At 35.1% G+C, this 26540-nt stretch overlaps 4 protein-coding genes across 11 annotated transcripts in view; 2 read left to right on the top strand and 2 right to left on the bottom strand.

Moving 5' to 3' along the window:
- LOC117115973 (transport and Golgi organization protein 1 homolog) overlaps positions 1–4715 on the bottom strand; it is a 31399-nt gene extending 26684 nt beyond the window's left edge. For 2 of the 3 annotated variants that reach the window (XM_033259887.1, XM_033259888.1), the window contains exons 1-3: positions 4353–4715; positions 2035–2168; positions 1525–1623 (exon numbers count right to left, since the gene is read on the bottom strand). In XM_033259887.1, coding sequence (XP_033115778.1) covers positions 1525–1623; positions 2035–2168; positions 4353–4509 — 390 coding nt within the window. In that variant the 5' untranslated portion in view covers positions 4510–4715. The remainder of the gene's footprint in view (positions 1–1524; positions 1624–2034; positions 2169–4352) is intronic. The other variant, XM_033259889.1, reaches the window with a different exon arrangement.
- A 192-nt stretch (positions 4716–4907) lies between these two features.
- On the top strand, positions 4908–8821 carry LOC117116104 (carboxypeptidase A4-like). Of its 3 annotated transcripts, none has more exons than XM_033260058.1 (7): positions 4908–5085; positions 5882–6610; positions 6892–6993; positions 7127–7299; positions 7830–7925; positions 8035–8133; positions 8514–8821. In XM_033260058.1, exons 2-7 carry the CDS (start codon positions 5926–5928, stop codon positions 8694–8696), a joined length of 1338 nt encoding a protein of 445 aa, XP_033115949.1. In that variant the 5' UTR covers positions 4908–5085; positions 5882–5925; the 3' UTR covers positions 8697–8821. The 3 variants fall into 3 exon arrangements, with proteins under 3 accessions (XP_033115949.1, XP_033115950.1, XP_033115951.1); XM_033260059.1 differs by having other exon boundaries at positions 4908–5179; XM_033260060.1 differs by having other exon boundaries at positions 4925–5028.
- A 3312-nt stretch (positions 8822–12133) lies between these two features.
- Positions 12134–18949, bottom strand: LOC117116040. 4 transcript variants are annotated; one of them, XM_033259977.1, is made up of 2 exons: positions 18712–18949; positions 12134–13899 (listed from the first exon to the last, which is right to left on the bottom strand). In XM_033259977.1, the coding sequence occupies exon 2, from the start codon at positions 13872–13874 to the stop codon at positions 12360–12362; it is 1515 nt and encodes a 504-aa protein (XP_033115868.1). In that variant the 5' UTR covers positions 13875–13899; positions 18712–18949; the 3' UTR covers positions 12134–12359. The 4 variants fall into 4 exon arrangements, with proteins under 4 accessions (XP_033115868.1, XP_033115869.1, XP_033115867.1 ...); XM_033259978.1 differs by lacking the exon at positions 18712–18949 and adding an exon at positions 18254–18355; XM_033259976.1 differs by lacking the exon at positions 18712–18949 and adding an exon at positions 17885–18217.
- LOC117116041 (tRNA (adenine(58)-N(1))-methyltransferase non-catalytic subunit TRM6-like) lies at positions 18448–25426 on the top strand. The gene is made up of 11 exons (XM_033259980.1): positions 18448–18681; positions 19820–19941; positions 20219–20334; positions 21036–21127; positions 21327–21410; positions 22225–22349; positions 22588–22937; positions 23210–23292; positions 23648–23750; positions 23915–24001; positions 24790–25426. Exons 1-11 carry the CDS (start codon positions 18593–18595, stop codon positions 24877–24879), a joined length of 1341 nt encoding a protein of 446 aa, XP_033115871.1. The 5' UTR covers positions 18448–18592; the 3' UTR covers positions 24880–25426.
- The last annotated feature ends 1114 nt before the right edge of the window (positions 25427–26540 follow it).

Raw genomic sequence — 26540 nt, 5'->3', positions numbered from 1 at the left:
AGGTACCTACTTACACTCCTGGGTGGAGAGAAGCAATGCAGATAAAGTGCCTTGCTCAAGGACAAAACTGAAATGCACAGCGAGGGATTGAAACCCCAACCTCAAGGTTGGGAAACCAAACCTTTTGTGCTGCACCAAACCACTTGTCCACAATTTTCAATTATGTAGACATGAAGAAAACAATGTATTATGTTTTCAAATATTATGTTATATGATATCTGTATGTTTATATGACAATTTAACTTTTTCATCTTTCAAAGAAGTGCCCATATTCTGAATGATTTCTACTTTCTTTCAAGTTTTCATTGTAAATCAATGAATGTGGCTCACCAGTGGTTTTTTGAAATGCTGTTATTTTTTTCATTTTTCCTGGTTACAACCTTTATCATTACAATAACAGCAGATGCTAACAAAATACACATTCAACATCCGCAAATTAAATCAATACACACAACTTATTAAAGCAGCTCTTTCAAAACCCAACATCATTAATCTGTACTTCTATGCATGTTGAAATTTTAATTCATCTTAAGTTGGAAATTCAGCATATAACCACCTATATGCAAATGGTCATAATAAATGTATGGCTAATAAATTTACAATAATACTAATAATAATAATAACAATAATAATAATAATAATAATAATAATAATAATAATAATAATAATAATAATAATGATAATAATATGATTTATACAGTGCACATATCCATTTAGAAAGTGCTTAAAGCACAAGAGATGGAAACATAAAAAAACTTGATCTAGAAAGCGTGGAAATTAACTCATGACATGTCCTAAACTAAAACCCAGCATCCAGCATCACTGCTTTGTTTACCAGCACTTTCAAGCCCTTCACGAGGACTAGCTGGTTCACAACTCACAAAAGCTCTAATGGTGCTGGTGTCTGACTGTCCTTGCAATTGAAAAAAAAAATGAGCTAACAAAACAGAAATGGTGAGATTACTTAAAACCAAGAACCATCACATGAGATTTCAGCGCTTGTTTAAACAAACAGCCATGTTAATAATTTTAAAAATCAGGCCAGTGGTAAATTCTATCAGGTAGTTAAATTGATGTACACATATTTGGTTCCAGCTAGGCTGTAAATCTTACTAAGGAACTGTACACCAGCTGCATTAAAATTCAATACATTCATATTTATTATTTTCTTTTTATTCAGCTCATAATATTGAATTGGATTGTTATGCCTTCTGTTGTACAAATTATCATATTTATATTTACTTTAAAGCATTAATATATAATATGGATTGCAGATAAAAAAATAATTTAAATAAAGGTAGCCAGGTACTGTATACTCTATAAATGTTTGTTCCAGTGGCTAGGAGGGACTTTTTTATACCTTGCTAAGCAAACTCTAGTTTTTAAAGACAATCAGAGGGGGGGGGGGGAATATATGAAAAGCAGTCTTCTTATTTAGCAAAATGGTTCTATCAAAAACAGTGGTTTTTCGTAAAACCTTTGAGGACGGAAAAAATTGTTGGAGCAAGTGGAATAAATACTTACATTAACTGCAACTACATGCTTTGGGCTTTCGTTAAATACTTGAACTTCTTGAAAAAAGTTCTTAGGAAAGTAACCAAACACTCCCGTCTTTCCAAGAACCTATCGGAATACAAATATCGAAACATTAAGTAATTTGTTAAAGTAAATATTAATAGGAAAGCACAAAAAGTGATCAATGAAAGAACTCCGTGTTCTCCCGAAGCCGTTTAAGCCGTCAATACCAGTAAAAATAACTGATCAACCAGTAAATATTGTGTGTTGGTAGAATAAAAAAAGCACTTATTAGGCCTAGAAAGCCTAGGCTGGCCTTCTAGTCCAGGCCTAGGCTACGATTATATTTATTGTTTTTTGAAGCCCTTCAACTCCAGTTAAAAGAGGCAATACCTCACGTTGCGTGTGCTTAGCTGGCTTTATATGGACAAATTTACCAGTAAAAGTTGTTCAATTGGGAGACTAATGCAGACTATTAATGATAATGATGTCATATCCTGTACAACCAGAAATACTTACCTCACCACCCCAAAGATCAGGCTTTGTACCAGCACCTCTTGAATAAACGATAAGGTCATCGCCCTTATTAAAACTCAGAAGATCACCATCTTCAGATTTGTGTGTTACCAATGCTTTACCTTTTGAAATTGGTGCTGTTGAAGAAAGTGTATCAAACATTATAGTAATGTTTAGATTAATCAAATAAGTCTACTCAACTGAAATTTATTGAACATACACTTTTAGATCAGGGGCACACATCAGAATGATGGGGCGTTCATTAACAATTACAAAGGAAAAAATACTTTAAACTAATTAACAAATAAAATAAATCTAAACTAAAATACGAGCAAAACAATGATATAAAAATTCAATACAGTACACAAAATGTTGTTTTGTACAGTATTTGGAAATACAACAGTTTTCTATAAAACCTTCTGAATATTATTATTATTACATTAGTTATCATTATTATTACTGTATTCTTATGTTATAATTTCATTATTACTGAATTACGTTGTATATTTACATACAATTTCCTTTTAAAAATAAAAACACTTTGTTGTTATGCAGATGTATCTTAGTCTGCACTTTCTCCCTTGTGATAGGTTAAAAATTGTTAAAGGAGTTCAGTGCAAGTTTTGTGATATTTTTTGCCATTGTATTTTTATTAATGATTTGATTTGTAAATTTTATATGTTTGATGAGAGCAGCCACTATAAAAAAAAAAAAATATCTCAACAATTTAGCAGTTTCCCATTCATATGGATTTATTAATATTTAACTTTCATAATAATTTATTACTTGTGGGGTATGGCAACAAAGGAAAGGTAATAATAATAATACACTGAATGTTCGTCAGGTACAGTAATATGCAGTATGGTAATTGGTTGTCTGTATTTGGAAGATAAAGGTAATCGTAACCCAATGATGGGCAAAGTGCCGCCCGTGGGCAGCATTGGGCTTGACAGCATATTTCTTGTGGTCCGCGAAAATGAATCAAAAACCCTATGTGTGCATCTAGATGACCCCTTGTTTTTTACAGCCCGACACCGATTATATGTAAAAAGTAACATTAAAACTGATAATAAAGCGGTGTAAAAGCAGTGCTTGGAGGTTTTTGGAAGCCCACTGGAAGCATCAAAGTTTGGATGCAGCCCTCAGTGTTAAATCAAAAGCTCACTTTGGACCTCCGACTGATTTTTATGCCCAGCTCTGCCGTACCTCAAGCTGGAATGCCAAAATCTTTTTCCTTAGCATTGAGGCCACTCACTCAAAAAGCACTAAACTCTTCCTTCTCACCAATTGTGATAATTAACAGGTTTACTGTAGATGATTATATTTTTAATGCACTATTCACTCCATGCAATTTTTTTTTAAAGGGAACACTTTTTCAGATACAAAACAGAAAAAAAGTATCTTGGAACACTACGGCCAACCACTATTCTGGCAATACCCCTATTGGGAACACTGTTTTTTGGGTCCCACAGGTGTTCCCTTAATAGAGGTTTGACTGTAATTGTTTAAAATCAGCCTATGAATAAATTTTGTTGTTATTTATGTTTGTTTAAAAAAAAGTTCAATTTATGTCCATTATTATTTTCGAAGACAAGGTTGTCACCCAAACATATTTAAAAATAAAGAGGTATTACTATAACTGTGAATTGTAAATTTTTGCACAATATTTCAAGAATTCATGTATTTTTATTACCCTATTCATTTTCTAAATTTAGATCACACAGTAAAAGATGAACAAATGCACTTTCTTGTTGATAAACAAAGAATGCACATGAAATTTATATTTTTGGGTCCTACACCTAATACACAATGGTCACACAGTTTGCCCTCTAATTCAAGACCACTTTTGGTACCTGAAAATCTGGGGTGGTCTCGGGTTTGGTCTGTGTTTTTTTCAATTTTTGTTAAAAGATTGAAGATTGTTATTTGGTTCTTTAAATGAAAAAGTAGTCTGAAATTAGAGGGGTCTTAGAGGGTTCTCAATTTGGAGGGTGCACTGTATTTTTATCATCTTGGTAGTTTCAAACATAGGCCTACTGTACACATGATCAGAACAATTATATTTTTGATAAATAAATGTGCAAATCCCACTGTATTCAGAAATAACAAGCGCCTACTACTACTAGGGCCTAATTAATATTCAGGCAGACATATTCAAGAGGTACGTCGAAGTGCATGGTAGCTAGGCCTAGACTTGGAAGGCACATCCCCCGTCGACGTTACTTCCTCGTCGAGTGAAGAGGAGGAGGCAGGCATGAAACAGCATAAAACCATTACCACCACCCACATATCACAAGCAGACTAGCCTAGCCTAGACTTACCTTGACAATTTGGATCAGTGCATAGCCGTACATCTGATAATTTAGCTGCAGAAACGTATGTAAAAAGAAATCCTAATAAACTGATGAATGCTAATAACCTCATTGAAACTAGAGTTGATATTTCTGATGGAATGTAAACGTTAACTTTCACAAACATCTTCTACGATATCCTCCTGCCTATTTTACGTTCATTTCACACGAACACGTCAACACACTGCACAATGTGTCTAGGCTTTATTTCAGCCGCCAGTAATTCAATAAATTGTATTATTATGAACTCGTAGTTTTTTCAGAGCTATATAGTATGTGGTAATTTATATATAAATATTCCTGACAGCAAACCGGATAGTTTTCTTTTCTTTTCGTCTAAAATTTCAATCTATCATGTGTATTAGGGCGCACCAGTGACCAGATAACAAGCCTACAATTTATAAACAAAGTCAAAGTTCAATATGGAAAAAGGACCCAATAGTACGAATACTAAAAAGACGTATTAACGCCAATCCAGTGAGCGCAATTATCCGTAGTTAGTACTATTGAGAGTATAGACAATTCGCTACCAACAGAGCGTTCTGATCAAGACGTGAATCAGTTTTGAATTTTATATGGCTAGTTGTTGCTGCAATTATAAGTTTCAGTGTTGCTCCTATAGGCCTAGTAGTATGTATTTGTAAAGGTAAAAAATGCACCTTGTCCTTTGTATTATTGATGTGAACAAGAGAAATTCAATCAGGTACTGTGCAAATCGTCTTTAACTGATCTATTCTAAGCCTAGGCACCAGCCCGTATTCTGTAGCTTCATTCAGCATTCTTTCAGCGGCAGCAGGGTGAGTGGACGGTAACAACAGTAGTTGCTTGCATCTTTGACTGGGCCTAGCCTAGGGCAGGTTGTTTGCATACCGACAAGTCACAAGGTCTTCTTAAAATATAAATAAAGTGGTGGATGTATATTATTTACTTAGCTTATCTAGGCATATCTATATCATCATCATTGTTGTTGCACTGTCTGTATTCAGAATGAATCACTCTGGGATTCCTAGATGTTTTCCTGATGCAAACACATCCAGGTAGGCCTAGGCTAGCATAGCATAGCATTTGCAGTACCCACTGCTACTTGGGATCGGATTCAACTCTAGTCACTAATAGCGCAAGCTCGGTAGTCTAGTGGTTATGATGCCAGGCTAGTAATTTAAAGGTTGTAGGTTCGATTTGGTTAATGGACAAAATGACAATAAACCAAAACGGTTTTGGTACTTGTCATTTCCATTTTGTTTTGGTCTGTTGTTGTTTTGGTACCTGTCATTGTTGTTTTGGTTCATTGTCGTTTTGGTTAATGCTGTTTTGGTCATTGCCGTTTTGGTTTATTGCTGTTTTGACCTGCTACTGAGCTGTTCAACTGATCAAAAGGAAGGAAATTTGAGACATATTGTGTCTTGACATACATGTATAGTACTTACAATCTCTTGAATGAATATGAATTATGATATATAGTTATTCAAAACCTTAAATTTCATAATTTTATTTTTCAGGTTCCTTAACTTTCTGATAGCATTTAAGAATTGAATTTATAAGGATGGTGAATTCTGACAGTGGTTACCATTCTCCAGATAGTGAAACAAACAAAATGAAATTTTCAATTTGCACCTTGTTCTTAACTTTGTATGTTTGGATATTACCAATACAAGTATTATCTGGGGATGTTAAACCAAGACATGAAGTCTATACCCCTGATTACAAATTCTACCACAATTTAACAAAAATAAAACTTCATATTGAAGACTTATTATCAAAGAACCCAGGTTATATACGGCATTATACTGAGTACGAGTCGAGAAATGGTGCATCACAGTTCGTTCTCAGGATTTCAAACTTCTCAGACAGTAAGATGGCCTCACATATGTATACCATTGCCGATCATAAACCTAGGATTCTACTTTCCTTCGGAGAACATGCAAGAGAATTTCTTCCTATTGAAAGTTTGTTTCATCTGTTGACGAATCTAACAAGCGGACTGGCCACTCCTAGGGGTTCAAATACGGAAGCATTCTCAAGAAAAGTCCTGTCGCAGATAGACTTATTTGTTATAGTGATGGCTAATCCTGACGGTAGAAAACACATAGAACGTACTTATAATTATTGTTGGCGAGGCACAAGTGTTGGTGTCGATCTTGATCGCAACTTTGAATGGGAGTTTGGCGGTAAAGGTAGCTCGGATGATCCGAACGATGAGGAATATCGAGGACCATATCCATTTTCAGGTAGTTGACCATCAATCATGTTTTCTAACTACATGTTTTTTTCTAGATTTTTTGATGATATTATTATTTTAATATTATCTTTATCATCATCCATTGTTTTTTCATGTAATTTAATTTTTTTTGTTACAGCTCATGTACATTCTAATGGCAATTAGGCATGACAACCAATCAGAGAAGTGTATTTCTGGATGTTTATAAGTTCCACAGGCATTGACAACTCCCAAAGCCAAACCACTGCACACTATTGTATAGTAATGGTCATCATTTATTTATTTTTTCAGAACCTGAAAGTTTTGTTTTTCGTGACCTTACAAAGCGCTACCATTTTGACATGTTCGTGTCATTTCATTCTGGGATACGGCAAATCTTTTTACCATTTGCAGGTAAGTGTTTTTGATTATTTGATGGTGCTGGCTAATTATTGCTACCTAACTGTATGTCAGTATGTTGTGAAAGGCCTAAATTTCTATCATCTTTATCCATTATCCCCTTACATTACCACGTTCATCACTTTAGATTCTGTTTCGAAGAGAGAGAGTCGCATTCCCAGCAACATGGATGCTCAACTCCATCTAGCATCCAAAATAGCAAGGGCGGCGGTTGCAGATTTTAACTTTGGTATTGGTTACAAATTAAATAGTTATCCAGCGGATGGCACAATATATGACTACATGTCGGGAATAATGAAGGTATTGTAAGCTATGGAAAGCTAATCTTTTTCTACATACAACTTGTCATTGATGAAAGATTAGTGCTGTTTCAAAAAAAACTTTATAATTACTTTTAATTCTATTACTTTTCTATTCATTACCTATTAAGTTTATATATTTTGTGTTGCGCTAATTAACCTTAACAATACATGGAATAAAATATAGCTACCAGTTAAAAATTAACATATAAAACATGCCAAAACAGACCGTAGACCTAGGGAAAGCTGAATTTTTTTAAATTTTTGTTTCATTGAAGTTTGTAAATTTTTTTTAAAGTAAAGCAAATAAATGTTTTTGTTTTTAATTGTTGACAGTTCTCTAGATTCTACCCCAGAATTTGTTAAATTTGAATAAGTTTACATCTGGTGCATCTTGTTCTTTCTAGATAAGGAAAAACAATAATTTATTTTTTATGGACAATGCCTAAAAATAGCTTAGCTTTTCATGGGATTTTTTTTATAAGTTAAATTTTATTCACTAATATTTAACTCTGTGTGATTTTCCTCCAGATTCCTTTTTCTTACACAATAGAAATTTGGGGGCAAGGAGACCACAAGGGGGCACAGTGCTTTGACTTATTCAACCCACCAAATGAAAATTTACAGGCAAGTTAATCAATAGTAAACTAATCTATATTAAATTGTTTTGGTTTTAACAGTCTGGTTTAATTATTGCTCATTTCATTCTTATCTTACCTGTATTTTTTTTTTGTAGAAAGCAGTATCTGATTTGATGCCAATTTATGAGACAATTTTCGACTATGTTATTAAATGGAAAGAGCAGCAAATTCACCAATACTTTCATATATCACAGGTAAGTCTACCATATTTCAGTCTTGCTAAACCAGGGTTCACTGGGTTGTATGACGGTAGTACTATCGTCGCTCAACAAATCCAACTTCTGGCTGTCGGAACGGATCATCATTAAAAATGATCTGCTGTGTGCGCGTCGTCGCGTTGCTTTCTTTATAGCATCGCGTTGGCTGACAGACGCAGTGTGTGCCCGTCTGAATGGTTAAAAGTTAATGATACCTCACAAGGCAACACCCTGATCACATGTTTTTGTATAGATTTTTTTAAACATTTCATCACCATCTTGATTTATAAATTTTTTAACTTGGTTCAAGTTCTGGGGAGTTTAACAGACATAAATACTATTTTATATTAAGTATTATATTTTGGTTTTTATTTTAGGAACCAGCGTTTGCTGTTTCCATGGGTTATATACTTTTACTAGTTGTCTTCCTTCTGTTCCTGTTGGTCATGTTCCAGCATAAACTTCCGATAAATTTACGACCATTTAACCGCAGAAGAGTCGTCAGTCTTCGCTCACTTAGTTCAACATTTTCAGTTGTCGGAGGGATCAAGATAACCTGATGTAATGTCAGTGATATTCCACCAATTGGCAAAACACCCTCTGCAACATTCCCGAAGCTCATTCCTTTAAACTAAGAAGTATATTTCAATTTCGTTTTAGTTCTAACATTAAAATGCTTGTTTTATGATGTTATTGCTTTAAATTTTAAGTTAAAGATGTATATTCTGCCAAAAAAAAATGTCAGTTAAATGATGGTAAAAATTTTTTCTCAAAGTTTTAATTGTACAGTAAAACGTCCATTTTACGAATGTCAATTTTACGAGTAGTCGATGTTACAAATGGTCTTGGCGCTTGATGACGTTATCATCGACCAATTAATACCATAAAAAAAGTCTGATTGCACACGTTTTACAAAGTGATAATGTATATTTTTCTTAATATAATCAAGTTTGTTGTATTTATTAATAGTTCAATCTTTTCTTCCATTTGTGGTATAATAATCGTTATTAATGTAATAAACCTAACCAGAATAATGAACTACCAACACAAGTGTCGTTGGATTGAGCTCACATGTTTACAATGACGAACTAGACTGTTGGGGTCAGCAACTTATTGACATCGTGAATGCTAGATATGATCGCGAATGCATGTAAACAACATAATTCGGCGATCTAACAACTAGAAAGAACACAATAGAAAGGTCCATAAAACATACAGATGTTTGAATAAGAGTTAAAATAATATTTTGTTAAGTGGAAGAATGCTATCGATTACAATAATTTGGTTTTTTTCTAAGATAAATTCAGCTAGGCTCTAGTGCGGTAGACCACACTGCTGCACTGCTAGGCCTGGCTGCCGTCAGCCTATTGGCACTCAATGGCAGGGGATAGCTAGGCCTAGGTATTGGAAACTGATACCCGATTTAGTTTACAAATTTTTCAATTTACGAAAACCCCTTGGTACCAAGGGGTACGTAAAATGGACGTTTTACTGTATGTCAATAACTTATTAAAATATATAAATTAGGCCCCTCATATATGGAATAAGCCAATTCATAGTTCAAAACATGCATCCCCATATCAAGGTTGATCAACATAAACGAGCATACACACAGCACAGGCTTATGTCTATTGTCCTTGACTAACCATGGTTCAAATCACAAATTGGCTTATTGAATATTTTTGTTTTGTATATATATAAATATATAATCTTAAATATATAACTAACACAATAGTGAAGTAATATTTTTAATTAGAAAAATTAGGTAAGGTAATATATATTTATTGAAAACTTTAAAAAGTGACAGTAACATTATTTATATACATTTATTTTTAAAAATATATTACTCTGGTACTACTATAGACTGTTTTGACTTGAAAATGCCTGCCTTAACCACAACCACCCAATATGCTAATTTAGACAATGAAATTTTTCAAATAACTATTTTTAAATATTGTAATTTAAAAATATTTTCTTTTCTGTTTCGTTTTCTTCGATCCTATGCTACTTAAGCAATACCCTAGGATGTCATTTTTAGGTGATCAATTTTAATGTTGATTAATATTTTATATCTTGTATTATATTTAATGCGCATATAAGACACTGTGGCTCATATGCTCATGAATGCACTATTATCGGCGACATAAATTCCCGAAGGGTGTGGGAGGGGGGCATGATTGCCGACGATCCACATTCACCTCCGCTAAGTTGAACAAATCTGAACAAATAGGCACCTAAATTTTTGGCTCTCTTGCCCAAATGGAGGTCCAGGTTTCCCAAATAGGTGTCATGTTTCTCCAGACTTCTCACTGGTGTTGCCACTGTGAAGCTTTGTCTACACTATCAAATTTTGTGTAACAAAAAAATGTGATGTGCCCATATATGGGTACGATGATGTCATATCACATATCAAATTGTATCAAAATATGTTGAACGTGTTCAGCTCTTATGTTCCATCACATTTTATGTGACACTTTTTTTGATGAAATTTTATAGTATAGACCAAGCTTAATACACTATTTTAAATATATATTAATACAATAAATTAATATGTTCCATTGTTATGCTGCATTTTGGTTTTCACTTTACATTATTTTTCTTTTCTGTAGTTTTTGACCAGCAAGGTGTTATTTGGTATAGGTAAAGAAAAGAAGCCAGTAAAGTTTTAATAAAAAAAACTGTAATTTCAAAATTACTACACTGCCAAAGTATAAAATTATAATGAATTAGGTGGCTATTTTAGCTGCAATGAAGTAATGATAACAACAACAACAGGAGAGGCATCAACAGCGATGATGATGACAATAATAATAATACTGTAAATAATAGGTTATTTAAAGTACAGTACCTAATTGTGGTCATATTCATGCATAATAAGCATGTTTGGATAAGCTGTGATTGGCTGCCTTACTGTTAAATGGATCTTTCCGGGGTGTCAATCAAACAACTGACCAATCAGAATAAGGCTAGGAATACGCGCTTCTCACAAGCATTATTGTCCCACAAAATCGCGTGTGTTTCGTATGTTTTTTACACTGTAGTTTTGTGCGACCTTAGCAACAGTAACCAAGGGGCGGGACTTCGCGAAATGGTCTTCTTTCATTGACTGTTTGTGGGTCGAAATTTTGTGAACGATCTGTTCAAAAGAAAATATGTAATAACGAACAGTATATATACGAAAATAAGAGCAATACTATATTGTGGAATTATTACTTTTATTAATATATATTATAAATATTACTTTATTATCTTTACTGTATAATCAAGAATGAAGCACATTGCCAATAAATTGATTGTTAATTGTAGTGCTTATTAGGGGTGAAGGAAATGTCTAGTAATGTATGAAGTAACTCACGATTATGTCTTTTAACCAAATTTACAGTACTCGTAGTTAGTACGATATTTTTATATCACCCACAAACAAACATGAGGCTATTATTTTGCCATGATGAATGGCGTTTACAGTGTCGATGACGTATGGTGCGTTTTAATAAATAATAATCATAGAGATTCAAGAATTGATGATCATGCCTAGTGTGAATAGGAGAGTAATTTTAGTATTTTTGAAATTAAAAGATCGGACAGATTATTAATTGTTTTCTTTGATTACTTCTTTGAAGTGGGTTGTTGGTTGATTGATTGATGGATTGATGATATCTATTTTTTATATACTGTGTCAACTGCAATATCATCGCATAGTGGCGGCGCCAAAGATACAAATTTCCCCAAGGTCCTCCCTGGCAGGGAATCCAAAGCTTCGACAGAGATTCTAGTCTCACCATGGTTGGAGCAACTGCCAAATTTAATAGAAACGGTGATGTCGAAAGGGATTAATGAAATAATAGTAGTATTAATAATTTTTTTTTTTTTTTTGTTGCATCTCCAAAACCACCGAGTTAGGGTAGAAAAAAGAAAAAACAACTGCTAACTAATTTATATACCATCGGGATTAGGCATAGGTCAAATGATAAAGACAACAAAGTGGCAATGTATACGATTTATCAAGGAAGAACCTTTATTGGAAAAAACGGCTTTTTTTGAAGAAAAATAAAATGTATATAAACTTAATCGTAATCCAAATATTGGCATATATTTTAAAATATACTTTATTCTGTTTTTTTTCCCTTTACTGTTTGTTTATCACTATACTCAATTTGCGTTGGTTTTTGAAAACAATAATTTAGACCTTTATAAGTCTCATAAATTTGTTGGTTGTTTACATATCATTTAACATTGACCTCGACAACCACCAATTCATCTCTATGGATTTCGAGAAGTTCGCATAAGGCACTAAGTAGATTTGATTGTGGATTTCTCAGTAAGACGGATGCATTATAAGATAGTGTTAATACTCCCAGCACGCGTTCTGGAAAGTCCTTACGAAATTTCATCTGTGCACCTCGTTCAATTAGTCTTTCAAATTTCTCTTCAGGACAGTGGATCCAGTTCACGTGTAGACCACTGTTTGTCATAAAGAAAGCCTTCATAGTGTAAATGATCAACTCTGTCGTATGCCCACAAGATTCAATCATCCTGGGATTCCATCTGCAGTACAGGGCAACGTCCACAGACGGGCTGGAGAGTGTTGCAACCTTTAAGTATTCTTTCATAATGCGATATTGTTTTTCTATCTTAGCTTCTAGTTTTGAGTGTAGTATCTTTTTCCGAAATGAAAATGAAATTGGGACTACCTGATTCTTTTTCTTTTTTATTTTCTTTTTCGGAATGTTTATTAAATCAGTTTTGTCGCATTCAATCAAATGGGCTACAACCGCATGGTCGTCATAAGGGCGATGTTGAAAGATTTCACTGTGGATTACTTGCTCATCAATATCACTATCGTCCTCATCACGACACTCGATTACTCGTTGTGAGTTTATTCCATGTGTTTTTTCTGAGTAACGCTGGGAAGTGTTCAGATCGACTTCATTTCCCTCTGTAACGTTTGCCAATTCCATGACTTGAGTATGTGGACTGTAACATTTATCATAAATTACCGGATCATCGACCGAACAACCGCTTTTACTCTCCCTACATTTATGCATCCCTTTTGAGGCTAACCTATTCCTAACTCTGCCAAACCGTTTTTGAAGCATTTCCAATTGGTTTTCTAAAATTGATTCTGTCGAAGTTTCTTTCAAAACAGCGTTCAATCGCGAAGTTCCACGTGACTTTTTTTCTTTTTTGAGGTTGTTTGCAGGAGATGACGCAATTACAGTTTCCTTGAAGCCCACGGGGATGGCTACAGATTTCGTATCGTTTGTGAAAGAGTCTTTAGAAACTGAATCAGAAGTTAACGAATTTACCGATGTGTTGACGGCGTTTGCCACTATCAAGGCAGCCGAAAAAAGACGTTTGCTCTTTGGTGGTACCCGAACTACAGAGAGAGTGTCATTAGATAGTTCATATGAATCGATCATTAACGTTTTCACCGTCTCTGTTAATGTCGATCTTTGTGGCAGAAAGCTGAAGTCACTGAACTTAAAAGTGTCTGTAGTTTCCTCGAATAATTGATTCTCCTTCAACGAAGGGAGCTGTTCAGCATGGAGTCGCTTTTGTCCAACCACGCTCGACGACTCTGGATGCGGCGAAAACTCAGTAACAGTACCAGCAGCAAAGCTCGGTGAGGCTTTCAGAAGATCAATTTGATGATCGTGCTCGTGAGCGACTGACACAACAAAACCGTGAACTATATTATCCAATGTCTTTGGCTTGGAATTACCTTCTCTCTGGCTCATTACCAATCGTATTCACATTCCGCGTCTGTTGAAGAAAAAGACATACGTTTACCTTGGATAGGCTTTATTCAGGGCCGTAGCCACCGGTACGGTTGGTAAGGTTTTAACCTGACCACTTTTTGACAGACCACAAATTAATTAATTAATTGATATTACAGTCTAATATGACCACAACATAAGGAACATCCACTCTGTAAATGTTTAGCATAATATTAATGTACAGAGAATTTCGATTGATTATCAATATCATACTTATGTTAGATCCAAATCACCTTTTGATGCAAGCACCGACGAGGAAAGATTAAACATAATAATTTTGATATGTACATGTTTTATGTTATGTGTTGATTGGTCTTAGTTAATAATCAGTTTAATGGCTTAATGTTAATAATATTACAGTTTAATGGTTTACAATAATATTACAGTTTAATGGTTTATTGGCCCCGGAAACCTGACCCCCGACCTGGGGCTCTCGGCGGCCCCCTAGCCACAATCATCAGTGCTCGCGCTTCGCTCGCAACCTGACCACTTCATTCAATTCTCGTGGCTATGTACGGCCCTGATTTATTGAAAGCTCTTTAGGAGAGTTTACTGAAGACGTCTTAACGGACGTATATGCTATGCTGTCAACACATCTTCTGTTCTCGACAGGTCTAATAAGCTAACCACCAAATAACATTGTTCTTTTAAGCCGGCCAGTCACTGCGTCGTACGACCAACTCTTTTCCCTGTGAGCGCTAGACGACGCGACGCCGTCTGCTGATTGTCGACTGTGGCAGTCTGTATGGATCGTCATTAAAAACGATCCGTTGCGCGCGCGTCGTCGCGTTGTGTTTTTCATAGAATCGCGTCGGCCGACGACCGTCGATCGCATTGAGTGCCCGGCTTTAATGGAGGTTTTGTCGTATTAACAGAATTAGGTTGTTATTTTATAACAGTGAATGCAAAAAAAAAAACTGTCCTTGTTTTTTATACACTTGAATAAGTTTTAGTTAAGCAGTGACATTGGTTAACATTTAAGTACTTGTGACCTTTTGATTCTCAATGAATTAGACGATCTGTAATGACTGTCAATAAAAATAATTACAATCGATTATATTATTAGAGTCAACATCGGTACCAGTAAAAGTCTTAACATGTGTGTTTTTTTGAGCGACGCAGAGTGCCATTGTTGTGAGAGAGATCGTTCCATGATTTCGAAGTAGAATAACATGGAATAGGCCTATTTGATTTTATTGGAGGGTTTATGTTTTGTAAATATATTTTTATCTTCAATTGGGTTGTAAATATATATCCACAGATTGATGAATCAAGTTGGATGTCAGTGAAGCTCAGCTCAGCGGTGGCGCCAGAAATTTGCCGACAGGGGGGTTCGACATGTCCGCCGGAGGGGCCCGAACCAAGTGGCCGATTACAACCTCGGCGGTCGACGGCCCGGAATAAAAAAATATCCCTGGGTTCATTAGGAGAGTTTGTATGGGTTAGTAAAGACCTACTAACCGACGACCTAGACTTGGCGTTGGACGACAGGAGGGAGGAGGGGGTACAGACAAATTCCCCTGGCCCCGCTGGCGCCACTACTGGCTCAGCTGCAGAAGAAGCGAAGATGCATACTTATTTTTAGTAGTTTACTTCGTCGCCTATATGAGGAGCTCAATAGAGTTTGATATGTAGAATGTGAAGTGTTTTATCTGCATGTGTTTTCATTCATTCTACCACGGGATAGCTTTTAATCAAACACAAATGACAGTGTTAAAACGGAGGTTACATCATATACCAAGGATTTTATAACAATACATAGAGGCCTATATTATTATTATTATTATTATTATTATTATTATTATTATTATTATTATTATTATTATTATTATTATTATTATTATTATTATTACAATACATAGGCCTAATTTAATTTAAAAACCAATTTCCAGGCAGTTTCATACATTGAAATCGACGATTGATTTCAAATGCTACGGTGGTTAGGCATGTCTCTGTGATAATCCCAAATCCGCATTTGCTTTAGTTAGTGTTAGTGCTTTAGTTGTTGAAACTCTAGTAGCCTGTCATAAAATGAAACTTACTGTTTTGGTTTTTATTTCGTTTTTTGTTTTTACGTTTCATGTTTGTCTATGTTAAAGGCTTTATACGGTAAATTTTAATTAACAATGTGCCTAATATTAACAATAGGCGTATTATTATTATTATTATTACTATTATTATTATGATAATGATGATGATGATGATGATTATTATGATTATGATTATTATTATTATGATGATGATGATGATGATAATGATAATGATGATGATGATGATGATGACGACGACAATGATGACGCTGATGATAAATGATAATGATATATTAGCAGGCCTAATAGGCCTAGGTATAGTAATTTAACTTATATAAAACATTCAATTTCTGTGGATGAAATACACGACATACGTATAATTTAACCCACGAAAGTCTACAAAAGTTAATATATTTGCCTATCGATTTTTGTTAAAACAATAAGCTTTTCATTGACGAAACGGACGTTGAAAAAGAAATGTGTGAAAACAAAACGTGATATCATTAAGAATTTATACGACGGATCGAAAGTGTAAACGTATTCAATACTAAACGCCGTGGAGGTCCTAACAGCCTGAACATCCTAGTGAAAATTAGCTTGACAAGTTGATAGGCACTAGGCTAAGGCTTGCATTTATAACTTACCAGTGGGCCTAATACTAAGGCAACTGGAAGAATAACACAGTCGTAGAGGCCTCCGTAGTAGACTCGTCACTGTTGCACTTTGGTTAAAAAGGTGGTTTCGGCTACAAAACAATCGTACTTGAGAAATGTATGCCTTTATCAAGGACGTTAATGACACTAGCCTAATCAGCAGGGCGGCATACGTAACACATTTTTTTCTGTTATTTGAAGCCTCCTAACCTAAGCCTATAAATGCACGATTCTGATGGTGTAAACTTGGGGGTATTATAAAAGACAGTCATGCTTTCTTTGTCTATGTTTATTGTTATCCAACTACATTTTCTACCACAAAGTTGCAGACTAAACCGAGGACGGTAAGTTAAAAGCGTTCAATTTGATGATGATGATGATGATGATGATGATGATGATGATGATGATGATGATGATGATGATGATGATGATGATGATGATGATGATGATGATGATGATGATGATGATGATGATGATGATGATGATGATGATGATGATGATGATGATGATGATGATGATGATGATGATGATGATGATGATGATGATGATGATGATGATGATGATGATGATGATGATGATGATGATGATGATGATGATGATGATGATGATGATGATGATGATGATGATGATGATGATGATGATGATGATGATGATGATGATGATGATGATGATGATGATGATGATGATGATGATGATGATGATGATGATGATGATGATGATGATGATGATGATGATGATGATGATGATGATGATGATGATGATGATGATGATGATGATGATGATGATGATGATGATGATGATGATGATGATGATGATGATGATGATGATGATGATGATGATGATGATGATGATGATGATGATGATGATGATGATGATGATGATGATGATGATGACGACGATGATGATGCTGATGATAATGATAATGAAAGATTAGCAGGCCTAATAGGCCTAGGTATAGTAATAATAATTTAACTTATATAAAACATTCAATTTCCTTGGATGAAATACACGGCATACGTATAATTTAACCCACGAAAGTCTACAAAAGTTAATATATTTGCCTATCGATTTTTGTTAAAACAAGAAGCTTTTCATTGACGAAACGGACATTGAAAAAGAAATGTGTGAAAACAAAACGTGATATCATTAAGAATTTATACGACGGATCGAAAGTGTAAACGTATTCAATACTAAACGCCGTGGAGGTCTTAACAGCCTGAATATCCTAGTGAAAATTAGCTTGACAAGCTGGCATTAGCCTAGGATAAGACTTGCATTTAAAACTTACCAGAGCCTAATCTAAGGCAATTGAAGAATAACACAGTCGTAGAGGCCTCCGTGGTAGACTCGTCACTGTTGCACTTTGGTTAAAAAGGTGGTTTCGGCTACGAAACAATCGTACTTGAGAAATGTATGCCTTTATCAAGGACATAAATGACACTATACGTGAACACATTTTTTTCTGTCATTTGAACCTCCTAACCTAAGCCTATAAATGCACGATTCTGTTGGTGCAAACTTGGGGTATAATAAAAGACAGTCATGCTTTCTTTGTCTATGATTATTGTTATACAACTCCTACATTTTCTACCACAAAGTTGCAGACTAAACCGAGGACGGTAAGTTAAAAGCGTTCAATTGTATAATCGATACTTACCATTTGTTGCTGATAGAAGAGACAAAACATCCAGGGTTTTAATCGTAGGCCTAATAACCTTTTCATTCAAGTCTGTCCTTGTTTAATGACTGTGTCAGTTCCGTTTTAATTCGCTTATGTTGAAATTAGTTTACACATGAAAAAGACGCACTGCGTCTTTCTTCATCGAACGTAATAAGAATGCGCACTAAAAAGTACGTAAATAACGCTCCGCTTGAGGGAGCTATACACGAATTCGTCGTTAGAGCACGATTATCGTTATCGACACATGTTTTTTGTTTTTATGGTCGACTTGTTTACCCGTGATTACGAAATAGAGATTGTTTATCATCTGTGAACATGGACCCCGTTGGTGTTATAAAAGCAGGGGATTCTGTAATATTAAAACGAGGAAATGATCTGAAATTGATGAAGATTTTTAGAAATAGGTTGGTTGAAAAGAAAACATTAATACATACCTAGGCTAGGCCTGCCTTTTTTCTTAAAAAGCACAAAGGACTGTGTCCTGGTGAGCGAAGTAATCAGACAGACGTAAACATCCTCTTGCAACACAGGAAGTGATCATTTGTCGCTCTAATTCAACAATAACGTATTGAGTAGATTTGGCAGATTTTACAGTTCGTTATACAATCGTTAAAGATGAAACTTGGCACAGATGAGAAATGAATCACGTGTAGGCGGAGAGCAATAGATAAAATATAAATGAGGGCTAGGCCCTAGACTAGTAGGCCTACGCCTGCTGTACTACTACTACTACTAGCAGGGGTTTAGCCAGAAAAACGAAATAGGCCATCTAAAATGGAAGCCAGTGGGCGTGGCACTGAGCCGATAGGCGGGCCACGCCCATCTTTTGGAATCCCTACCGAATATTGGTACGAAAACAACGTACATTCAATCAATAAATGTTGTTTTTTTATCAAACATTCGATCAATAAATGTTGTTTTTATCAAACTTATATTTGATTTAGCATTAGATTAATGTAACTGTTGTAACATTCAATAGATTTGAAGAATATAAAGAATTTGCTAAAGGTAGACCAGGCCCAATTAGGCTAGGTCGAGCTGATTAGGACAAGCTGTGCAAGCCGTCACGGTAAAAGTGGCCGTTCTAAATAGCTAAACCTGTGACTACTAGTACTAATATATTACTACTCACTAGTAGAGTTACCTTAGTAAAATATTTCAATATACTTATTTTGGAGTTGGTTTGCGGTAGTATGGTGTGGGGGGGTGGGTTGGTGGTTAAGTATGATTTTGAGATCATAACACCTAAAAAGTTTGATTTTCTAATCTGGTAAATAACAATCATTTTACTTCTGTTCAACTGTGAAAGACAGGTCTCCTCCTTATTAATAACCCCTCCAATTTAAGAACACTTCTCTGTGGTCCCAAATTCACAAATATCTTTTATCTTTATTATTCTAATTATCTGCTAAAGACTATGAAAACCGTGGTCCCAGAAGTGGCCTTTAATTGGAGGGAGACCTGTATTATTATAATAATTTTTATCCGTATTAATACTAATAGTCCTAATTTTGTTCCCAAAAATCACTTCATTCCCCTCAGGAATATTTTCCTTTCGAAGAGGAACTTTAGTATTGACCCTGCCATTGGCAAACCTTACGGAACAGTGTGGGATGTGGTTGACAGAACTATAAAACAAGTAGAATCTGAACAGAAAGAACAAGGTAAAGAATATTAAATGATCATTCTGAATAATCATCGCTGTCAGTGTGACATTATTATCAATATGATTACTGTATTATTTGACCTGATCATTATCATCCTCATTCAAGATTGCTGTAATTTTCCATTAAAAATAACAGAAATTAATTTGAAACCAAACGAAAGTTAAAAGGGTACACTCAATCCAATTCTTAAAATCGGCAAACATACTTTAGAGCTTATAAATAGAAATATATATAAAACTGCCTAATTTAGACAAATTTTAAATTATTTTTTTAGAATCTGAAGGTAGCTCTGGCGGACATGACAACAGGTCGCTTGTTGATGATGGACGATCGCAACGCCTGACAAGAGACGACATAGTAGCTATGAAATCTCAAGGTGTGCAAGGACAGGTGAGGTGGTAACCAATCATATGCATTAAGAATGTATTACTTTCAGAGGGCACAAGTCATGACAGTTTCCCGGAAATCAATAAGGAATTTCCCAAAAAATAACCCATCTTTTGCAAATTCATGATATTAGAATACTTTTACTACTTTCAACTACCTGTATCAATTGTCTCCCTGACGGGGAGCCTTGTCTCCCCGACGGGGAGCCTTGGCCCCCTTCCCCCACCCGCTGGCGCCACCCATGGCCAGTACTGATGGATATCACAGTGCACAGCAAAATACAATTAGATGTTTTAAAAAAGCTCGTTTAAACAGCTCTCCCGGAAGATACTTCATGCTGTGTTGTTATTTTCCCCATTTTCAATGTTAAAATAAAAATTTTTAATGATTTGTTGATGGTTTCTGCCTGAGAAATTCCTGAAATCGTAAACTTTGAAAGCTGATTTCTCAAATATTGTTGTTTAAACAGCTGTATGTTTGTAATTTCATAACAAAATGCTGGATTTAAATGATTCTTTTACCATTTTACTGTTTACCCGGTTTTAATAACTAATAACTGATTTTTGCGAGGAGTGACTGGTTTGGCTTTGTCTTTTCCGCATATACTGAACATTTATTTGTCTGTATAAATACTACATCTAGGCCTATAGTATATGAAATTGGTGCCCCCTCATTTAAAAATTCTGGATCTGTTTCCAATTCAGGAGCTGGTTGAGCAGATTGTGGAACACAGCACAACTTTCAAAAGCAAGACAGTGTTCTCACAAGCAAAATATCTAAAGAAGAAAAAGAACAAGTAAGCAAACTCCATAAATAAATAACAACATAATATTCATTTTGAAATACCATTCGGTGTGCAAGGCAAATCTGGGAGATTGATGATGCAATACCGCCTGTAGTTTTGTCAAGGCAGACTGACCAAACTGTCATTAAAAACAGTCCAATATGTCCACCTATGGTTGTATTTGACATTGGTTTGTTCATTTTTGTTTCAGACATCTGTTGAGATTCCGGATACTAAGACCGAGCATAAGACTGCTGTGTGATGCGTACATGTTGAAAGGACCTTCAAAAAACCTGTAAGTACCAGGACAAGCTCGAAGTAAGTATTGAATGTTTGCATGGCGAATTGAAATTAATAAATAATTACAGGTTTTCGGTGCATCATATGCCAAACCTATAATTAGGACAAGTTCATTTTTTGTAAATAAATCAAAATTGAATTTTAAAGATTGATTGAATTTGAGTGTATATATCTACTGTATACAACTTGTGCAGCATTTTTTGTGATACTGTCCCACAACTTTAGGTGTTTGATTTTGCTCTGGTTACGTGCGTGTGCAAGTAATCGGCGGTAACCAGAAGTGGCGTGTGCGAGAGCAGTTTGGCGCAGTGGAAATGGTTTGGATTGCCAACCTCGAGGTCGGGGTTTCAATCTTTTGCTGTGCATTTTGCTTGTGTCCTTGAGCAAGGCATTTCATCAACATTGCTTCAGTGTACCCATCCGTATCAATGGTACGAGCAAATTGCTGGGAATAACCTGTGGTGGAATAGCATCCCACCCAGATCGAGCATCACTCTTATATCATCTGCTTGACACTACTTGAAACTGGAGATAAGATCCATCCCTACAGTATGAGCCCCAGAGGTTTGGCAAGAATTTACTTACTTGCTTGAGCACTTGGGTACAAAACTCATCCTTGTTGTTGGTCAAGGGAATAAGTTGTTACTTGGTAGATTAACTGCAACATTATGAAATACTTGTTCAGGGAGCCGTGTTCCAAAAACATTTACTTTAACAGGATGGTTATGGTTGCACTTTGAACTTGGTTTTGCTTTCATTTCAGAAAATCAAAATCCAGTAAAAATTCACATTTTTGTTTTCCTGTGTAGATACATAAGAATGGACACTATGTCACAGATTTTAACTCAAGGAAATATACAAGCTGGTTTAAATGTCCTGCTTGTTGAAACGTGTCAGGGCTTGCTGTTGAGTGCAGTGGTGGAGAGAATGGCTGGTGAGTTAACTTTCATATATTAATATTAATAATTTGAATATTCCTAGTTACTGTTAAGTTCTGAGGATCTGATTTCTTTTCAGTTCTTAAGCCTATTGTTAATCATTTTGCCAATGTAGGATTTTTTTTTTCCTTAAATTTTAAACTCTTGTGATTGGTGTGCTGCTGGGAATTTTTCCAAAATATATGAACAAATTTGTGACGGTTAGGTCAGGTAGCTTTTGGTTTTATTTTGCAGGCCATGGGAAACTTGTACAAATCCACTCGGAAGACATTCCTGTTCGCCAGGCATTTGACTCTTACAACTTTCCTGAGGAATACAAAAAAGTAATTCACTCGTTTCCAATGAACCAGGTGGCAAGTATCTTTCAGGAGGAGGTGGAGGAATGCAAAATGGATGAAGAGGTGTCCGTTTCAAAAAAGCAAAGATTAGAAGGGGAGCCAGAATGTAGTGCGCCCTCATTGGCTGAAAGGAATGAACCCAGTGAAGAAGGTGATGAGAAGGCCGACAGTGAGCAAATGGTCTGCGATGAAAAAGATGTACCAAGCGAAGACCAATCATGTGAAAATGTCAAGCAAACGCAAATGGTATACAGTATTATTATAATAGATTTTTTAAAGTCTCATTTATGTTTATGTCATAACTTTATTATGTAAAGATTCATGGCTCTCCATCTCTATAATTGGCTTTGCTCTAGTTGTTTGTTAATGTTATTCATATAAAACCAAGCAACAAAACATTTGTTAATTATATTTTATTGTTATTATAAAATACCAATCATGATATTGTTTTCGAAAAGTAAAATGATATGTAAAACTATTATAAGTTAATAAGCAATATGTACTTTTCATGTTTTTAGGCTATTGACCAGGAAAGGAAGCTTAAAAAGAAATTGTTACTGAACGAAGCAAGGAGTATTTTGAAAGCAAAAAATATGGATGTGTAGGTGGAATATATTAAGAAGTTTGATTACAGTAATTTAATTAAGAAACCCCTGATATGAAAAATCCATAGATTACTCTCATAGTAGAGTTTTTTTTGGTTGGACAATCAGAATATGATATTAAATACTATAGTATGGAGATACTTTAGTAATGTATACCATCATTTTCTACACTCCAAATCCTCTCAAGACCTAGGCTAAACAAACCTTTTAAAATCACCAACAGGCACCTCTCTAACACACCAAATTCAAATGCCACCACATTCATTTTTCTCTTCTATACAACATATTTGTTAAAATTCATACATATAATACATGCATGTCTGAATTATTTTTAATTTTTTTTTTTTTTAGGTTATTGATTGCTTCGAAGTTCCAACCAGAACCTTTGCTGATGACTTTAATAGATTTGGTTTTGCCTTCAAGACAAGTTGTTGTCTATAGTCCATTCCGTGAGGTAATTTTTATTGTAAAGCACTAACACGATTGTTACGTTTTAAGCTTCTAAAATTAGGATTATAAATCCAATCTCTGCATGAACAAATATGATTATAATTATAAAACATACTGTGCAATTAAATTTATTATTAAGTACTATATATATTCTTTTTAAATTTTCAGGCCCTTGTAGAGTGTTACACTAAACTGCGTAAACATGGAGGTGTCGTTAATATAAGTATTACAGAGACATGGCTTAGGGAATATCAGGTACTTGAATTTGTCGTTTATCTGATATTATTGAAATTTATCAGTTTTACTTATTCATTTCATATATAATAAGTAGCTCAGCTTAATCAGCTAAACTGGTGATAGCCGCTGAACCGTGAGGATCTTTGCATAATCGTGGTCCCGGTTTAAGTCCATCTCTCTCTGTTTTTCAACTAGAGGGTTGAAATGCAAGTTTCATTAGTGCATCGTCCTTCAGTTGATAACATTTAAGCAATTGAGCTGTGTACAACATGGTACATGTGTATATTAAGGAATAGGCTGACCTCTCATTTTGATCTTGACCTCTCTTCCAGCAAGCTTCCCACACTATGCACCACCACTTCAAAATGATTTATAGGAAGATTTCACAATAATGTTTATATACACTACAGACATTTCAGCTTTGTATAACTGAGCAAGTTGATGTTGCACAATGTCATAATGTTACTGATATAAACAACTTACCATGTTGCCAAAAGTGGCACCAGGTGGGGGAGGGGAGGCAGGGGCTTGAAGGGACCCCACAGGGCCAGCTTGAGAGAAACTTAATTTGTTGGGTAGGAAAAAAAATTATATGTATTTTTTCATATTAAGACTTTAAAATAGATTAAATAAGCCTTAGAAACCCCTAAATTGTCTATACATGGGCAATGATTATGTTTTATATCATGCATTATACTGTTGCACAATATAATGTTAGACACACCATGACATATTAATTGCAAGTTCTATATACAATACAATACTAAAAACATACACAATAGTAAAAATAAACATTTATTTTCCAGGTTCTTCCTGATAGAACTCATCCAATGATGACAATGAATGCATCCGGAGGTTTTTTACTGACTGGCACAACAGTGACTCTAGACCATTGAAACAACCACAGTAAATTTATTGTTTAAACTAAGAGCGAATGTCCTGATGGTTGTGGTGCGGTTGGTAGTCTAGATTCCGTACTGTTAATTTCTCACGTGCCTGAACAAAACGCTTAACTGTGTCTCTCTCCACCCAGAGCATAAATGGGTACCTGGTAGAATTATTTTGAATTAAATTGGTATACAGTAACGCTGACTTAGCTACATCACTACAATATAATAGGAGCTGTCGTCGTGGCTGTTGTGGTGCAGGTTCAGAATTTGGATTCCATGCTGTACGATTCGCTTGTGTCTTCGGGCAAAATATCTATGTATATCTTTCTCCACCCAGAGTATAAAAGGGTACCTGGTAGAATTATTTTGAATGAATCTGGTATACAGCAGTGCTGACTTAGCTTTGAAAACTCCCCAGGAAGTGAAGAAGTTTGCTGTTGTTAATCCAATGTCAAATACTTTTCTCCTTCCTGAATATGACCCAATGAAGGTCTAAAAATTGAAAATCATTGTCTACTCCTACAGAAAATAAATGTATATAGTTAATCTTAAAGTGCTGAGTTCTGTCTTCATTTTGTTTAAATCAGACTAAAGTGGCTACAATTTTCGTTTATCATTATTTTTATGTTGCTGAACCAATTCGTGTTGAGCAAGCGCCCTCACAGTCAGTTGATAGAATTTACTTACCAACCATCAGCTGAAAAAATATGCACCAGGCTTTAGAGAAGAAAACTTGACAGCAGTATTTCTCCTTTGAGTGTAACCCAACAGTTATAATAAAAATATTTACAATGCATTTCTTGATACCCATAATGCACACAGCATAGACAAGTTCATATACAGTATACACATTAAAATACAACCATGCTCTATGGAAAAAAATTTTTAATTTTCTTGAGTAGAAAGGTGCCAAATCATAGCACTCCTTTCTTGATATCCATAATGCGCACACAGATAGATTTCAACCAGTCAAATACTGCAAAAGGAAATGCCCCTTTTCAAAACCCCAATTTGAGGTTCCTGGTCCTGCATCCGTGATCCACTCCACTGGAACATGCTTAGAACCCAATTCAGCATTCCTTCAAAATTGTACCGTCTGTAACCTAGGATCATCTGGGAGCACACTGACTGAGGTAGCACTTCGTCCACAAAGTAAACAAATCATCTCATATTCCTGTGTAAAAATATGCATAATATGTGATTCCTTAAAGAATAGAATGAATTTGTTTAGTTACAGTATTCAAATTTATATAATAATATACCAAGCCATCACATCTTACATGATCGCTGTCCAAATCAATGAAACTTTCCTCTCAGCCCCACCCCCTTTTTTTTTTTATTGTTGCTAAGGTACTACAAATTGACAGTAGTTAAAACCATATTTCTGGCCCTGTTCTGATTGGTCAGTTAAGTTTGATTGACACACTGGAAAGGTCCATTCTATATCTTGTTGCTGGTATTATTTGTTTATAAAACAATGATCCTATTTTCACCTACTATAGAATACACAATCATAATTTGTTTATGTTTTAATGCTCATCAAAAATTATTAGTGAAAAGCCTTTTAAGTTTCTTTCACAAACAAACTGAAGTGAAAGTATGGTGAGTATGTTCATGCTAATTGTTAACATCCATGCACTGATGGATAAATGCATGATAGATAAACC

Source organism: Anneissia japonica, unplaced genomic scaffold (genome assembly GCF_011630105.1).
Source record: "Anneissia japonica isolate Jap-2015-1 unplaced genomic scaffold, ASM1163010v1 scaffold287743_len2803612_cov181, whole genome shotgun sequence".
NCBI classification, from domain to species: Eukaryota; Metazoa; Echinodermata; class Crinoidea; order Comatulida; family Comatulidae; genus Anneissia; species Anneissia japonica.
This window is presented reverse-complemented; position numbering and strand designations above follow the sequence as displayed.

Coding starts and splice junctions, on each gene's coding strand:
- LOC117116104 (XM_033260058.1), top strand. CDS start 5,926: ATGGTGAATTCTGACAGTGGTTACCATTCTCCAGATAGTGAAACAAAC. Junction 6,611..6,891: donor AGGACCATATCCATTTTCAG/GTAGTTGACCAT, acceptor TTATTTTTTCAG/AACCTGAAAGTTTTGTTTTT. Junction 8,134..8,513: donor AATACTTTCATATATCACAG/GTAAGTCTACCA, acceptor TTTTTATTTTAG/GAACCAGCGTTTGCTGTTTC.
- LOC117116040 (XM_033259977.1), bottom strand. CDS start 13,874: ATGAGCCAGAGAGAAGGTAATTCCAAGCCAAAGACATTGGATAATATA.
- LOC117116041 (XM_033259980.1), top strand. CDS start 18,593: ATGGACCCCGTTGGTGTTATAAAAGCAGGGGATTCTGTAATATTAAAA. Junction 20,335..21,035: donor CTCAAGGTGTGCAAGGACAG/GTGAGGTGGTAA, acceptor TTTCCAATTCAG/GAGCTGGTTGAGCAGATTGT. Junction 22,938..23,209: donor ATGTCAAGCAAACGCAAATG/GTATACAGTATT, acceptor TCATGTTTTTAG/GCTATTGACCAGGAAAGGAA.